Raw genomic sequence first — 17,995 nt, forward strand, 5'->3', positions numbered from 1 at the left:
TACCTCTTTCTCCCGTATCACAGGGCTTCGCACAGCTAAGGTTCTATCAGCCTGTCTCTAGAAAGCTGAACTTTCAGCCTGTTCTAAAACTTTCAGCCACGTCCCCTCTCAGATCAGCCTGGAAACAGTAAAGCCCAGTTAGGGCCCCAGGTGAAGTTTATGGGGCACATTTGGGGTCATTTGGTAACATGTCCCATGAGACACAGCACTGCCAAACATGACCTCTTTTACAAACTGTAACTTTTTATAATGCTTTTTTGAGTGGAGATGGGGGAAATAATGGGTAAGAGCCATAAAGCTAATATCGTGGGGATGCCCCAGCTGAGATCTAGTGCCCAGCAGCAAGAACCAGCTCCAGAACTTGATCGTTCCAAAGTTACTGGACTTTACAGGTGATGCTCTGGAGTGGCATGGTGGGCTGTGGAGAGCAATGCATGGAACACCAGCACTGAGTCCAGACCCGTGAGACAGAGCCCTTCCATACAAACTATCCAGTCACCTAGGGGAAGGGGATCTGGCCTAGGAGCTAGATAGATATGAGTGCAAGTCCTCTCTTCCGCTGACTGGCGTTAGTACTGCTGTATACTTAATATTAACCAAGACCTTACAGCCTTACCCTCCAAAGGGAAAATCCCTCATTCTCAGCTCAGGTCACTGGGAAGTTGTCACATAGAAAAGAAAACGTGCCTGCTGGCAGAGCTGGGCTGAGACCCCAGGTCTCCCATACAGCAGTAACTCAGCTGCCCTGCCTTTGGAAGTCAAGGGGCTGAATGCACGGCTTTGGCTCTGCTGCCCACAGCTTGTGAGACACAAGGCTGAATGCCCTAGCAAGGAATCACCCACGGTGGCAGCTCAGACCAGGGAGTGAGATAGTAGCTGCAGGAGGGGGAAGGATGGTCTCTGTAAGGCAATGGATGGAGGCCTGGACACCTAGGGTTTGGCCTGGGCTCTGCCGCAGCCTGCCCGCCTGGTGCTGGGTGAGTCAATTACACGACAGGAGCTGGGGGCGCTTAGCCGTCTCTGGACAGTGTGGGGAGCCCTCCCCCTGCCCGAGCACCAGGATGGACTGTGATTAACACTCTGGCCAAGGACTCAGGGTTTGATCCCCGGGTCTGCCAGTGCCTTCCTGCATGCCCTTGGCCAAGTCACTTCATCTCGGTGGGATGCAGCCACCAAATCTGCAGGTTGGTTCGCCCCTCCAGGGATTTGCATTGGTTTAACTAGATAAACTTCAAAAGCGATTTAAGTTAAACTGGTGCAACTTTCCCATGTAGCCAAGGCCTAAGTGACAGATTAGTTTTTCCTTCCTTTCTAAGAACGGTGTCAAGAATAGAAAGTAAATGTTATGGAGAGAGCATCAGACATTGCTTCCCAATGTGTCCCTCTCCCCACTGGCTGCCTAGAACCTCTTAAGAGCTAGGAAAAGAAAGTGTGCATGTTTTTAACCTTGATTTGATTAAACCATGCTGCTGCATCCCTAGAGCCTGGAGTTCCTCTCTCCGGCAGACCAGATGTGTGCATAACTGCCCAGCATGATTGCGCAGTGGGGCTCATTCTGCAGGCAGGACTCATGGGACTCCAAAGGAAGACACGCATGTGCAGAGTAGTCAGCTACTGGGAGCAAACACGTAACATGCTTAGCTCAGACACAGCTCCTTGAGGAACATAACCTGGATTTTCCAAGAGGGTGATTTATAGGGTGATTATGCACCCTACAGGCCCGACTGTCACTATGCCATGTAGGACTGATGTTTTAACTGTCTTTAAAAGACTGTTGACAATGTTCAAACAGCTCTCACACCACCAAGGTTCATGGTGATGGGTCTGTCTGCTTCAGAGGCCGGGGCTTTTTGTTTGATGGGGTGGGAGGAGAGAGGAAAAAATTCAGAAGTGACAAACCACCCTATGACCCTGCCTCTTTCCAGCTTCGCAGGAATGGCCTCTCCACCTGTGGAATCAAAGCAGCCCTCCCCAGTGACATGACCAGGCTCTCCACAAGGCCAGTCTCTTACCTGATAATCGGGCTTGGTGAAGTAATCCAGGTTCGCAATGTGATCCAGGAAGAGGTGGAATTCAGATGGCATGTGTTTTAGCAGCATTCGATGCTCATACTTCTCTTTGATCATGCCAACTTGCTCCTGCAGAAAGGGGACATACACGAGATCCCACCATCACTCTCCTGGCTGCACACTCCTAATCCCTCAGCTGAAACCCACCTGCAGTGGGCAGCACAGACCCTTCAGGAGCCCCCAGGGTCTTGCTTATACACAGTCCCTAGCAAAGTGAGGCTGATCTGCTCATGCAGGGAAGCTTGGACTCCTCTTGGGAGCTGCCCCTTCAGTGGAGACTCCTAGGGGTGGCTGCTCTCTGGCTCTTCCCTCCCCCAGGGGGATCTTTCAGGAACACCTGGATGGTCTGTCTTATTCCCACGGACTCAATCTGATTCGCCAGCCAACACTCCCATTTAGCACTTCCTGGGAAGCTGGCTGGTGGGAAGGAACCAGTCAGCTCATCACCACAGGACAGACACGATGGGCCAGCAGACAGGGCTGAGGTGGTTGGTGATAGCAGATAAGCTGAGACGGCACCTTTCATTTCCAGCTCGGAAGCAATCCAGGGGCCACACACTGCATTTTAGGCCACGTTACAGACCTCCGCAAGGAGATCAGAGAGGGGAAGAAAGCGTTTGTGTGTGCGCTAAAGTACAGCCAAAATCCTACCCGGCGATGCTAATGTTACAAGCCAGCTTTCATCCCATGAATGTAGCTAGGGAAGCGGCAGGAAGCACCGTGGGAGTACACTGGTAGATTTATTAGTTAGCAGCCTTGGTTTGAAGGCGATTTAAGAGTATTCCAAGAATTGCTGCAGCGAGGTGGAGTGTGCATTCAATGTAAATGTCAGTTTACTCAGCAGCTGTGGGTGGTGCGCTCTCCTTGAGACAGGCAGAAAGTTGTTCCCTGACAACTACACCCAAGGTTTCAGTGGAACAGCCCAAGGGCTTGACTCTGCCCAATGCTTTCTGAAAAGCCCTGGAAAATGGCTTCTGGTCTATGCTGAGGTGCAGGAAAGGGGAGTGGAACAGCTGCTGGACAGATTTTACCCCCATTACACCTCAGTCACCATGTTTCCTACCTTATCCTTGATCTTGCGCCATGGAAGCTGACCAACTGCAAACTCCACTAACATGTAAAAGAGGGACCACAGGTCATCATGTCGACCCATCTCCTGGAGAAAAGGAAGACAAAGTAAAGCAAAAACAGCCAAACAGCACCTTTCCTGCTGTGTGGGAGATGGTGCACTTGCAGAGCCACCACTGTGTGTCAAGGGGAGTGAACACTGCCTTGGGCATGCGTCACCTCCATTCTCAGGACACTTCCAGAAACGAGGGTAAATATCATTCAGGTTGTACAGTCAAGAGCCCAGACCTCAGGAAATGAGGTTGTCCGTGCAAGCTGAACTTGTACCCCTTGTGCTTATGCGTGTAATTACACAATCACAGGCTATTTTTTCCACAGGACCCTGCCTCATTCAGTGCACAGAACGGATGATGCTCAATGCATGGGGAGCTGGTCAATACTTCTTTTTATCCCTATTCTTCAACAGTCTGCAGGCCATTTGTGGGGGATCTGCAGAACACAATGCAACTCCCGGCCTAGAAGCCTGATTACTAATCCCATTGCTGACACTGTGATCTTGAGCTAGCCACTTTGCCTCTCGGGTGTCAGCATCCCAAATTGTGAGAGAGGATAACACTGATCTGCCTATTTCCAGGGAGAACTGTTGGGGTTAATTAGCTGTCTGGGAAGCCCAGTGAAGATTAAAAGCCCCGTACCCGTGTTTTACCACTTACAGTAATTACACATATGCTTTTTCAAATCTCCTCCTAAAAGCCAGCTCACTTGGGATGCAAAAAGGCTGGAGGAAGGAGGAGATCAGGCAGAGGAGACTTCTGGCAGGAACTTTAGTTCCATAGTCTAAGCATCAGAAGAATTTTACCATATACACAGGAAACACTGCTTAAATATTTACAAATACTGGATGAGACAGGGAAGACCAGACATTAGGGGAGACTGGGGTGAAATAGGCCAAATATTTTGCAGAAGTAACGTCCCTCTTCGGAGGAAAAAAATCTAGGATTCGTTCTGAGTTACCCATGTCCTGCCTTGAGCAGGGGCTGGGACTAGATGACCTCTTGAGGTCTCTTCCAACCCTGATATTCTACGATTCTATGTCACCAGGGCTAGGCTGCCATGAGCCACAGCCTTCCTACGGCCAGCATGCTGCTGGGGCCCCGGGGCGGTGGGTCCATGGCAAGGAGCCACACAGGGACATGGCTTTATTTTTTCTTAACAGGAGCAGCAAATATGGTAACTGCCAAATATTAGACAGGCAATTCGAGAAAAGCCAATGACTAGCTCATATTTTTATACATACAATCAATAGCCTTCCACTTCAACTGGAGTTATTTGACACATCATCGTGCTGTAAGCAACAAGCAACTCACACCAGCTGACCCCTCCTGCAGCTACAGCGCTACTCTATGTCTACACGGCAATAAAACCCTCACAGCATCGAGTCTCAGAGCCTGGGTCAATTGACTCAGGTTCACGATGCAGAGCTAAAAATAGCTGTGTAGACAGTTGGGCTCGAGCTGGAGCCTGGGCTCTGCCATACACTCCCTCGTGGGGTTTCAAAGTCTGTGCTCCAGCCTGAACCCTATGTCTACACTGCAGTTTTGAGCCCCACAGCCAGAGTCAGCTGCCTCGGGCCAGCCATGGCCATGCCGCTGATCTTTTATTGTGGTGTAGACGTACCGTTCGTGGCTGCAAGGGTGGGAAAAACCCTTCTCTTTTAATCCCTAAGAAAGGGAGATACTCACTCGGTTTTTGTGTGCATTCACTGAAGCATAGCGGACCGTTCCCCGAAACCCAGCAACATTGCGAGGCTGATGGGAGACAATACATAATCTCAGAAACAAAGCAGGGCGTTGGAGAAGCCAGAGTGCAGCAAACCCCTAAAGACTTCTCAGCTCTGTCCCGGGACCATACAAACCTGAGAGCTGCAGGTCTCTTCTTAACAGCCTTCCCTGTGATCAAGTGACTACATAAACAGAAAACACGTGCCTCAGTCCTACAGTTCCCTGAAAAACTCCTTCTGCGCGAAGGGGAAAGTGATTAGTAAAGTCGCTCCGGGCAGCAAAGCTGTCAGTATCACCCAGGTTTGTACCTTCATAACCAAACTTCATTTTGAGCAGAAAGCGAGTGCAGGAGCCCAGAAACAATCCCTCCTTTGAGTACAAACGGATAATGGGGCAGTGTGGGTAAGCTAAACCCAAGGCAGTGCCTGAGGGCCAGCCCAGCATTTTGCTATTCTGATCCTGCCGCTGGATAGATGCAGGTGCTGATCCTGCCTGTTACCTCCCCGCAGGCAATTCAATCCTCTCCACCCATGCACAACCCTCCTGCAAACCCCTATCATACTCCACCCAACGCTACCTGCCAGCTGCACGATGCCTCCATCTCCTGAAGACAAGCAGGCCCCACTGAAACACTTGCTGGGACCACACACGAGAGCATCCTGCTCGGATCCCTACACGATGGACTGCACTGGAGCCACTAGGTCACATTCAGCGCTAATATCTCAGTCCTGCCCTACTCCAGTGCTCAAACCCACTCATTTCACCTCTCCAGGTACTTGTATGGCTCCCACCACCATGGTATCTGAGTGCCTAGACAAGAACTTCCCAATTTCCTACCTATTCCCCACCCCCAAAGCAGGTGCTGTCAAAAACTCTCCCCTACCTCTGAACATGCACCAACCCTCACCCACATGGAAGCTACATGCTAAGAGTTAACAAGTGGAAAACCTTCTGATGTTCACCTATTTTCCCAGGCTCCCCCGAGTCCCTGTTGGAGCCTTTGTTCTCCCTTTCTTTACTCTCACCCCTCAAATGCCCTTCCCCACTCAGGAGATGGATACAGCTGTCTTGAGACCAAGTCAGCACTGCTCCTTGCCTCCATCACAGGAGGTTATTCCCACTGTTGACGGGGCTGAGAGTGCTGTTTCCACAGATCTCCCAGGTCTGCACAACTTCACCTGTGGAAGACGTGATCATTCTGAACTAATTCCAGGTACAATAATGAAACGTGGCAAGTGATTACAGGGAGCTTTTCAGATGTAAATAACAATAATAATAATAATGGGATTTTCAAAAGTAATGGGAGCATAATTAGACCGGGGAAGTTGACAATGGCCAAAATGGGCTCAGAGTTCAGCCCAGGGCAAGCACTTTTGAAAATCCCACCCTAAAAACTCCAGACAGACCCAGGTGCTTAGAAGTCAGAGCACTCGGCACCGCAGTGCAAGGAGATGCCAGTTCCATTCTCTCATCACTTGGGAGGCAGCAGTCGGCCCTGAGGACTCAGTTGCGTGCGTCGATACAAATTTCCCTTCAGTGCTGATTGGGCTGAAGGGGATTCTATTCAGTCCTCCTGACCAGCCTGCACAGCTGGGAGTGGGGCCTAAGGTAGGGGAAGAATGAGAGAGTCCTCAAGGCTCAGGGATGGATTGGCTGACGGGCAGTTCAGTAGAGTTCATACATGTCTGTGTATCCTCCGACTGCCTCCCTCTGCCTGTGGTTTCCCGTCTCAGACTATCAGCTGTTCTGCAAAGTGCAGGCATTCACACCTTGATTTAAAGAATCTGATTGAAATCAATGTTACCAGATCTCAGCCCAACCCCCAAATCTGAGCTATTGTAATTTCTGATTAAAATTTAACATGAACTGAATGATAAATGCTGGGTTTTTCCAATGTCACTGCTGGTAGGATATCTTATTTGAATTTCACACAACTGAGGTAGGTAAAAAACAAAATATTGAAAAATTATGACCCCAATTCTATGAACACTTAAGCGCATGAGTAATTTTACTCATGTGAATAGTACCACTGACTTCACTGGGTTTACTCCTATGCTTAAAGTTATGCATATGTATAAGTACTTGCAGGATCAGGACCCAAGACTGTATTTTTATATTAAAATGTTCTCTTAATGCTTATTTGGATTTTTCTCACCACAAATTGACTTCAGGGGTAACGGTGAGTATCTGCCTAGCTTTTCAATACATTGTCAAAGTTCGAAATGGTGAATTTTTTATACCTGTATTCACACAAACACTGTGTTACTGATTTATCCATACGGAACGTATAATGCAGCATTTGAAACCACAGCTAAAATCCATGATCAAAAGTCACAAGTCTATTATGCCACTGAGTCCCAGTGTTCCAGTTCACTGAGGGTGATTTCAAGGCTTTCAGAATTAAAGTGCTTGAGAAGGAAAACCAACATGGATGCCCCACCTGTTCCCTGAGGTTTGTAATCCTGGAGCACACAGCCCGAGTGATGAAAATACTCATTCAGTCCCAGCAAAAGAAACTGTAGCAATTAACACCTGTGATGCTGCTTTCATGATCCAGCCTTGGTCCTCCCAGAGCATTTACTTCAGACTTCCACCAGTGAGCGGCTGTTACATTTTTCAGTATTTCACTGGAGAACAATGACTTTCCGAAATGTAGATTTGGCCTGCAGTTGAATTACGGTAGATGGAACTCAACAACCAGCATAAGCCTCTTCTACATATTCAAGTGTTGATTCCTAAATTGTTAGTGGAAGCTGGCATACACGGGAATATTTCATAAGCTGGAAAGTGACATGGTGTTAAACCTGTGCTTTCATGCTTGGCAAGTCATAATGCTTTCAGAATATGCATTTTGCAATTATCTCATTGCAGTTCAGCACAAGCTTTTTTTCTGTCTTCTTTCACACTTCAACATCTTCAGCCATAGCTCATGAATCTGTTCGAAATCAAGTCCCAACAATGCTCCCTTCAATATCTGGAGCAATTCCTCAGCAAATCTCTTCAGGCCAATATTTGTTACTTTCTGGCAAACAGAGACTATATCCTGTTTCTGCTTTTCACAGGTTTTCATTAATTTGGGCCATTCTGAAACAAGCTTCCAGGCAATCTGCAAATGCAGATTCCACTTTTCTTCTTGAGGCATCACAAATACATGGCCATCTCTACGCTTGTCTTTGCAAAGTGGTTATTGTGCAAAACTCATCACGCAGGCCCTGCTCCTGCAATTGAATCCACATGGCTAACACCGTGAGCCCTACAAAAGTCAGTGGGGCTCCACACTGGTACAGGGATCCAGACTCACGCATCACATCACAGGATCGGACTGGCCTTCAATACCATGGTCCTTGCCACTCTTTCTTTCCAAGTCTTCTAGCAGCATTTGTAGAGTATGTGCAGAACAGCCAGACTTTACTCACCAAGGTCATCTTTTTCTTGCAAGCCTCCCCTTCTCCTCTTAACCTCGTTGGCTGCATTGTCTATCACAACATCAATCGCCTGGCACTTAATGTTCTCTCACATATTTTGATTGTATCACTAGCAATTGTGGTCAGATGTTTGGAAGAACAGGAGTAACTGAAGATGTTTAGCTTGTCACACACAAACAGTCCCTCCCTCAGTAGTTGCTGTCCCATATACAATAGGTTTGCTATGAACGTCACACCTCCCATCTGTACTCAAGACACATGCGCTCTCCAGACAGGTTGTGAAAACACACGGTTTTCTCCTCTTGAAACACTTTATTCAGGAAATGGCCACCAGTTGCAAACTCTGAAGGAAGAGTACGGTCTCATCAAAGCCTTTTGGTTTTCTTGATTTGTGGATATACAAGGGATCAGAAGGTGGTGCTGCTGCTTGCAAAAATACCACAGGCCATTTACTTATCAATTTTGTGTTTCAGATACAAAAGACGTTAAAAAAGGGTTAGGACGTGACTTTTTTAAGTGTGCATTTTTTAAAGTGTTAAATTTCTTAGTAGAAAAAATTCCACGTAAAATCTGAAATGTTACAAACAATTAGGAAATTCTAATTGAATTCAAAAGTACAAAATATCCACTTTAGCCATTTAAAACTAACAAATGCGAAGACAATAAAGAACTAGCAAATGGTAAATAAAAATCTTAACTTTTAAAATATTTGATTCATTTTGTAAACTTTAGGATTTCTATACATTTTGTTGTCCAGGTGAAAGGATGTGTCTTTCTCCTTGTGTAGCCATGCCGAGCGCACTGGGGATAAGTGCCAGAGTCCAGATAATAAATAAGGCCACGCTTTAGTCACGGGTATTTTTAGTAAAAGTCATGGACAGGTCATGGACAGTAAACAAAAATTCACAGCCTGTGACCTGTCCATGACTTGTATTATATATCCTAGACTAAATCTTGGGAGGGGGTGGCCCGGGGATGACGCAGGTGCTCTAGGGGGAGCAGCCTGGGACACCCATTGGTGCTGGGTGGGGCAGAACCCCCACAGGTGCTGGGGGAGGTTGCTGGGGCTGGCAGGCTCCCTACCCTAACCCGTCTCTGTGTGACTCCCCAGAAGTGACAATATGTGTCCCTCCCTCAGCTTCTAGGTGGAGGCGCGGCCAGATGGCTCCGTGCACTGCCTCTGGCCCGAGTGCCAGCTCCCCAGCTCCCATGGGCTGGGAACAGTGGCCAATGGGAGCTGTGGGAACAGTGCCTGTGGGCAAAGGCAGCAGGCGGCCTCCACCTAGGAACTAAGGGAGGGTCATGTAGTCTCTTTCAGGGAGCCCCCCTAGATAAGTGCAAACCAGAGTCCTCCCCCCTCTTGTGCCCCAACCCCCAGCCCTGAGCTCCCCCACCCAAACTCCTACTGCTGCTGGGGCATGGGGGAGGCATGGTGGCCTGAGACTGCCCCAGAAGCCAGCCACACTGGCCACTGCAGAAGTCACGGAGGTCCCAAAAGTCACGGAATCCGTGACTTCCATGACAAACTCGCAGCCTTAACAATAATAATGTAAAGCACCCCAGAGGAAATGTACAGCATGTGAAGTATGCTTTGTTCATAAGGAGCTTTATTTTGGGGAACTGTATTAGGTTTGCACCCTACAGGGGAATGATCCTAGTCTATTGGATAAGTGTTCATCTCTATACATTGAGAACAACCAAGTGGACGAGGTACACGTGGAATTCACTGACATAGCGCTAAGCACTTCAGCTGTACTGCTTCTAGCAGAGGTTAGAAGCCGCCTCTAATCCCCAGGCCTGGAAGAGTGTCTCCAGCCCCTTCACAATGCCAGATGGTGCCAGCAAACTCTTTTCCAGCTCCTCTGATAGCACCAAGGAAGCTGTTCATACCTGAGCCAAGTCTGGGGTCAATGAAGTCAAAACTGAAGACGCATGGTGGGGAGATGGCGTGCACCCAACACGCTCTGCCAAAGTACATTCAAGCGGAAGAGCCTGAAGGGAAGTTCTTACTGATAAAGGCCCCAGGGACTGAACAGGGATGTAAGCTACAATCCCAGACAAATGCCCCAGGGTATGGTGGTCAATGAGGGACACTCCTCACATCTGACTTCCTTAGGTACTGGTCAGCTGCAATTCAACAGGGAACTCCAGGAGTAGAGCTCTATAAAGCCCATCTCATAGTAGGGAAATAAGGTTTTAATGTAGTGAATACAAGGCAGGGGTGTCATATGCTGGAAAAGGCAGGGCAGAGTTTTATTTTAGAGAAAAATAATTGACAAAACTTGGAAGTGAGATCTCAGATTAGTCCACCTCTACGAAATAGTGACTTCTCTTCACTTGTGACAAGAGCTTTTTGCAGATGTTACTAAATTCTGATATTTACACTTCCAACTAAACAAGGAGAACCTTTCTCCTCCAAAGTGTGTACACAGGACGGAAACCCAGAAGGGATTTCCAGAGAAACATGGTCAGGGCCCCTGGAGAACCTGGAGTCCCACATTCTCTGCCAGTGCTTGGCAATAGGTCCTCGTTGTAAGGGCTTACCAAAAAAGGTGGGACAGGAAGCAATGTGAAGTGAAGTTTAACTAAATAAACAAGCAAATAAAGCAACTTAAACTAAACAATCGGAACTTCCGATTTCGATCCGTGCGACAGGCAGGCTGCCCTAGTGACCTGGAGTGAGGGGCACTGGTCTCTGCTGCCATTGTGCTGAGGGTCCCATCAGAGACAAACACTCTGTCCCGTGAGATTTAGTGATGCCCCTTTTAAGGGGCAGTGTTTTGTTCAACCCTTGATGACAGCAGCGTCTTTTATCCTCATATGGAGCTGAGAAGGAATGACTACAGAAAACCAGACTCAAAATGCAACAATACCCAGGATGAAAAGCCCTGCCCCTTACACCAGACCCCTAAGAGTGACAACCAGTTCCCAAGACTGGAACCCACAGAGTGCCCAAGTGCCCCTGAGGCCAAAACCACAAGAGCTTTGAGCTTCTGCATCAGATTAGGTGGCTCTCACAATCCTGCTGAAAAACAGAAACATATCATGAAGGGAAAACGCAAACAGACTTAATTCTGAACTCCATCGAGAACGAAAGCACAAAACAAAATGAAACCCAGAAGCATGGTGATGGCTCACTCACAACTCATGGCAGAGATGGTTACGAGCAGCGGATGGGAAGCCAACGCATCAAACACAGCCTCAAAAGAAGAGCCCAAAAGAACTGTAAAACAGAGAGAAACCCAAAGAAAACAATGATAAAAAAACATAAAATGGAGAAAAATTAAATAGAAATGAATTAAAAATCAAAGCAATATTGCACCCTTCCCAATGCACGCATCTCCTCCTCAGCTGCTGCTGTCAGCCCCCACGCCCACTCCCCAGCACTGGTGGGTGTGTCTCCCCTGGCTGTGCAGGGGCCCACTGACACAGCCAGCCCTTTGGGACAAGGACCCATACTTTGTGAACGGCCTGACAAGCACCATGAGCTCTCCGCCGGAGGGATTAGGGTCTCTCCCGAGACCAGCTTCTCCTCACTCGCCATTTCTAACACAAGGCATAAAATTCAGAGCAGCAGTGGCTGGTGCCCAAAGTGCTGTAGTGGGGGCTTCAGTCCTGCCCCCCCTAAGACAAGTGTTTCTGATTCTCCCCCTCAAATGAAATGAAATAAAATAAAATAAATTCACCAAATCAACCTTCTGGGGCTCCTCCCCCTCCCACAGACAAATCAACTCTGCCTTCCTCACCCAATCCAACCACCAGCTCTGCTCCCCCACTGCTGAAAACCCCTCCACCATGCCAGCTGCTGCCTTGCCGCTCCAGGTCACTTCCAGCCCCCACCATCTCGCTGGGCCACAGGCCCTATCTCCACCCTTCTTGCGACCGCAGGCTGGCTAACGCTATACACTTGCAGCCTAGGGGCTCTGCACGGGGGTTGAGATGGGAGTATGCTGATGGTCTGAGTGTGGCCGTAGAAGGGATTATTAAAGGTTCACCATAACGAGGACAAACACGACAGCTCATTTGCGCTGTCCATTATATGGTACATAGACTGCAAATCGTTGTGTTGTCTGTTTTCAAAGCGTGAGATACGGGTGTACGTTATTAATTGGCACTAATAAACCATTCAATAAGCTCTGTGACAAATCTGACGCAGGGAGGTATTACTGCATTTGATTCGATAAAAATCCACTAGAAGTGACTGTCATGAATCTGCTCAGGTTGTTGTTACGTGTGGTGCAGCAGCGTCTAGGACCCCACTGTGCTGGGCACTGTACAAATACAGAACGAAAAGACACTTCCTGCCCCAGTGTAGCTTAGCCTCCAAGTTCTCCAGCATGAGTCACAATTCTACCATTTAAAGTCATGGTGATATGGAAGCTGTCATGTATCCAGCAGCAGCAGGGTACAAACCAAATACATCTTGCTATGAACATAACCTCTGTGAGAATACAATGTTTATTTACATCGGTTTGGGCTTACTGCTGTAGCTGTGCATGCAGAATTTCACTCCCCCACACTGCTTGACTTGTGTGCTTTCACTTGTCCCCTTGGAGGTAGAGTCTTACAACTGCCATGTGTCCAGTTATTCACTATTGTTACAGATAAGACAATAATCATCTCTTCCCCTCCCTCCATGTCATCTCTAGTACCAACCCACTCCCCCCCAAAATCCTACACTTTTATAGTATGAACACAAACTTTTTTAAAACAAGTCCTGAAACTACCAAACCCCATGCCCATCACTCCCTACGTTGTGCCTGGATTTTGTGTCCATTACATTATTCACGTAGCTAAAGTTGCGTAACTTAAATTGACACCCCCCCTCCTCCTCCCCGCATCGTAGACTAGGCCTAACTCTTTTAGGGATGATATGTCTCATGTGAAAGGTGGGCAGCACAGACCCATTGGGCTTGGCTTTAAATATTTCAGGTCTGAGGGAGGATACAATATATTCTATGCACAGTCTCTCTCTACAGTTCATTCTCTCCAACTGAAAGAAAATCTGCTCCAGTTGTAGGAAATACCGTTTCTTCTTTACCTAGGTGCATTTCTAGTCTGCTTTTCACTGCAGTAACAAAAGGCTCTTTTTAAGAGTTTGCACCGAAGTGCAAGCATAGATTTAGACTGAAAATTAATGGCAGAAAATTAAAATCTTCTCAGTTACCTTGTCCTGCAACACTGACCATGTTCATCTAAAGAGGCTATGTACTGTTCTGCCTAAGATGCTTTCCTTCTGCATAGACAGACCGCCACTCGCTCTTGCATATAGTATCTTCAGCAAGGCACTGGAAACTACTGCAGTGCAGTCTGAACCACAAGGAGACAGATCTAATCAATGGACTGCAGCTGACTAAGCAAAAAAAAAAAACACAAAGAGCACAATAGCACCTTGCCAGTTCAGACAAACAGGAGAGCCACATCCCAGAAAAAAGACCACCTTTCCCTTGGTGGCCAATAACTGACTGCAGTAAGCTAGTGAAATAACAGCTCATCTGGAAAATTTTCAATGATGATTTTTGAAAATGCAAAGAATCCACGGCTTGTTGCGATTATATTAAAAAGGACGTAGGCGTCAGGCACAATTACTGCCCGTACTGAGCCAGGTTCCTACAGAGAGCGCATGGAGTGCAAATTCAGCCTTGAAAACCTGCAGTTCAGCATGCTAAACAACTGCAAAGCTTCTCTCCCAGAGGTTACTTACCAATCCTGTTAGGTAACAGTAATGACAGTATGCTATATTACACCACCCCCGTATAGCTGGCATTAGCATCTCCTGTAGGTCTTCCTCTTCTTAGAGGATTTTATTTAGGAAGCCACTGTTTACTCCAGGCTGAACTGTGACCCTGAAGAGCTGAGGGCAGATGGAATCTTTCTCACACTGAAATTAAAAAATAAATCTGCCTGGTCATTTTAGGACAACAGGTCTGCAAATCGAAATCAGGACTTGGCTGCCTGGGAGGGCAGGGGTGCATCCTGGAGAAAAGCACCTGAAAGGACAGGAGCGCTTTGGCTTCAAAAGCAGCTACAGGCCATGAGCATTATATGAAGTCCAGCTTCCTGAGGAGGTGGAGCTCTTGGCAGACACGCTGATGTGACAACCCACAGCAGAACTGAAGGAGTCATCAAGGGCTAGTGTATTATTATCCACAAACTGAGAACACTCAGCGGGCCCTGACACGAAAGACACAAATGCCTAATAAGGAGGCTAAGCTGGCTCCTTTACACCAGTGAGTCTGTTCTGTCTCCATTCTGCTATGCCTCTTGTCTGTATGATTCAGTTCAGGCTATAATGTTCACTGCATGCTTTGGCTCTCCCACCAAGATAGTGCTGTCCAGGCTGGCGCTTGGGTTGGTGTAACTTGTGTCACTCAGGGGGGTGGCTTACTCCCACCCCTGAGTAACATAAGTTACACCGACATCAGTTGTAGTGTGTACAAGCCCTGAGTTGTCGGTCTCTCACTTTGAGGCAGTGTAATCCCTCCACTGTTTCATTGGTCCCTGGCCTCACACCCAGGCCTCAAACCACACCTGCAACTTCTTCCTTTATAAAATTAGAATTGTGGCTGTCCACATGGATTGCCCCACACTGAACACGCTGTATTTTTCTGTCCATCGTTTGTTTCCCATTCGCTCAACAATAGTCTCTGTGATGTTGCACTTCATATGTTTTATGGAAATATGCTTATGAGTGTGAATATGATGTAACTGGAATATGCTTTATGCAAAAGGTCTCTTGTAAGGTATCATAACAAAGGTTATAACCTACTGAATATATTCTTCCTACTTGTATGCATGGATCATTCTTGGATCTGAAGCTAGAAATATGAAGTATGACTCTGAGGTTCTACTGTAATTATGCAAAGTGTGGGCTATTAATGGTGGTTTAGAATCTTGATGGCTCCCAGTGACTTGGGTTGTAAATGGTTTATTTATCTGTGTATGTGTGGGCCAGCCCATGGGGAATGGAGACTAGGGGTCTTACAGTGACAAATGACCATGTCACCCGATAATGAAATCCATCTTAAATCTGGTACTTTTCCATTTAGAAGGAGGGGTGGGGACTCAGAGAGACAAAAGATTCCCGCCTTGTGCCAAAGCTATAAAAATGGGTGAAGCAGGAAAAAGGAAGTGGACAGTCATGGGAAAACCCCTGCTTCCCACCTGAGATGTCTGCTGGAACTAACAAGGACTGGACCAGGGGAAAGGATTGGGCCCAGAGTAGGAAGGAGTCTAGCCTGTGAAAGAAGCTTATTGGAACATCTCTGAGGGTGAGATATTACCTGTAATCAGTTTCTTAGTGTATTAGGCTTACACTTGCATGTTTTTGCTTGGTAACTTACTTTGTTCTGTCTGTTATTACTTGAAACCACTTAAATCCTACTTTTTATACTTAATACAATCACTTTTGTTTATTAATAAACCCAGAGTCAGGGATTAATACCTGGGGGAACTGTACATCTCTCTCTATCAGTGTTACAGAGGGCAGACAATTTCTGAATTTACACTGTATAAGCTTTATATAGAGTAAAACGGATTTATTTGGGGTTCGGACCTCATTGGTAACTGGGTGCTGGAGACAGGTAACCTGCTGAGTTGTTTTCAGTTAAGTCTGCAGCTTTGGGGGCGTGGACCAGACCCTAGCTCTGTGTTGCAGCAGGCTAGTGTGTCTGGCTCAGCAAGGCAGGGTTCTGGAGTCCCAAGCTGGCAGGGAGAGTGGGCTCAGAGGTAATGTCAGCACATCAGGTGACAGTCCAAGAGGATCTCTGTGACCGAATCCGTTACAGTGGCATAGTTGGCAGGATATGTGCACAGCTGATTGCTCTGAGACGCTGGTAGTGCTTTTAAGTGAGTTTTTAAGTGTGGTGGCTGGAGAACAGACCAAGTGTTTACTGGTTTGTTATTTTCTGTTTGCTTATTTCGGGTAAGGGAAATAGGGACAGAAAACTAAGCAAAATGAGTGAGAGTGAAGCTCAGAAGAAGCTAGAACTGCAGAGGTTGCAGATTGCTGAGAAGGAAAATGAACACAAAAGGCAGATGGAATTAAGAAAAGGAAACTGAGGCCCAGAAACAGGCTCAGAGGTAATTTCAGCGCATCAGATGACAGTCCCCAGGGGATCCCTGTGACCGAAACTGTCACAATCTCTCTCTTTTTTTTTAATAACGTAAAGGCCATTTCGCCACATAGTTCTTGCTGTCGGGTCTCTCTATTTACCTCTCAGTCACCTCACTTTAAAACAGCCTTTCCAGCATTTTGAGAAATTAAACTGAGTCCTGTACTCCTGGCCTGCACCTTTGGAAGCTGAGCTACAATCAGCTCTAAGAGCAAAAGGCCCTTCAGGCACGTCTTTAGTTTGTACGCATTTTGCAGAAAACAGCTACCTGTGCTGATGTTGTTTAAGGGGTATGTGACAGGACGGCAGGTTCTAGGACTCAGCAGGAAAATGCAGGACTATTCTGCTAACTCACCCTGGCAGCCACATAGTCACAGCAGCTGGGTCTCACTAGCTCCAGCTCTGCTGGCTGTAAGGTGGAGAGTCTCCAAAGCAGGAGAGGGGTTGGATGTCTTACAGGAAGACTCTGGAAACAGGCAGCTCTAGGGGAAACTTTGTTAAGGTTCGGTTTTGTTCAGGAAAAAGGGAAATCTCAGGAGGTTTGCAGTCTAACCAGTGTGAGCATTCTGAGACTTTATCTGTTCACAGAAAGAAAGAACAGTGTAGTAAACTTCCATTTAAGTCCCTTTCCACAGCCCATCATGATGCTGGGGGGGGGAAGGGAGGGGGCATATAATGAACATAAAATACTAAACACTATATCAATATTGGTCTCCATTTCCTTTCACGTCATTCCCCAGCACCAGACTCTCTGATACGTCCTCCTGCAGCCTGTTCGGCACAGCCTCGTTTCAAGCACTGGATTATGAAATGTACACTGAGGAATGGGTTTGACATCCAATTCTTGCACTAATGGCCTGAGATGGGACAGTTGTCAACGCACATGCAGAAAAAGCCGTCTCTGATTCACATTGGAGGAGTGTCAGTCTACAGGGGTTACGCAAACCCTGTTTTTTATTTTCATTCCATCTCCTCCATGTTTTTAGCCATTCAATCCTGGGTTTATTGTGTTTCCTGCTGTCTGGGTAACTTCCTGCAGGCACCCCCAAGGAGACAGGAACCCCATAATCTCTAACGAGAAGGGCTGAAGGGTGAAGCTTTCCTGGAAACTACACCACCAATTCACTCTCAGTCAAGAAGCTTGGACAGAGGGGGATTAGGGAAAAATCAGTTGAATTCAATAGGATTATAATAGAATAATGCAAGCTCTTATCAGTTTGTCTGAGTGTGTTAGGGACTGCCTGTGGTTATTAATGGGGTCTCAGTGAAGGCAGGCAGGCCCCAGAATGGACATGCCTTAAAGTCATGTTCCAGCTCAGGGCATCTCGCTGGCCCAGCCTCTGCGCAGAGCCAGTGTGGTGTTGCTGCTATTGGGTTCACAAGACAATTTCCTTCCTGGTGGCCAACTTGGATAGTTAGGGCATGTCTAGCGATCGATTTCTCAGGGATCGATATATCGCGTCTCATCTAGACGTGATATATAGATCCCCGAAAGCGCTCCCATCGACTCCGGAACTCCACCAGCGCGAACGGCAGTA

At 47.3% G+C, this 17,995-nt stretch overlaps 1 protein-coding gene across 3 annotated transcripts in view; it reads right to left on the reverse strand.

The window, feature by feature from the left end:
* The window catches only part of TTBK1 (tau tubulin kinase 1), a 124,308-nt gene that overhangs the window by 48,072 nt on the left and 58,241 nt on the right, over positions 1 to 17,995 (reverse strand). The window contains exons 1-4 of one of the 3 annotated variants that reach the window (XM_030558145.1): positions 11,486 to 11,501; positions 4,880 to 4,945; positions 3,133 to 3,225; positions 2,013 to 2,138 (exon numbers count right to left, since the gene is read on the reverse strand). In XM_030558145.1, coding sequence (XP_030414005.1) covers positions 2,013 to 2,138; positions 3,133 to 3,222 — 216 coding nt within the window. In that variant the 5' untranslated portion in view covers positions 3,223 to 3,225; positions 4,880 to 4,945; positions 11,486 to 11,501. Of the gene's footprint in view, positions 1 to 2,012; positions 2,139 to 3,132; positions 3,226 to 4,879; positions 4,946 to 11,485; positions 11,502 to 17,995 lie in introns of those variants that run through there. The other 2 variants (XM_030558143.1, XM_030558142.1) reach the window with 2 other exon arrangements.

This window comes from Gopherus evgoodei, chromosome 3 (genome assembly GCF_007399415.2).
Source record: "Gopherus evgoodei ecotype Sinaloan lineage chromosome 3, rGopEvg1_v1.p, whole genome shotgun sequence".
Taxonomy (NCBI): Eukaryota; Metazoa; Chordata; order Testudines; family Testudinidae; genus Gopherus; species Gopherus evgoodei.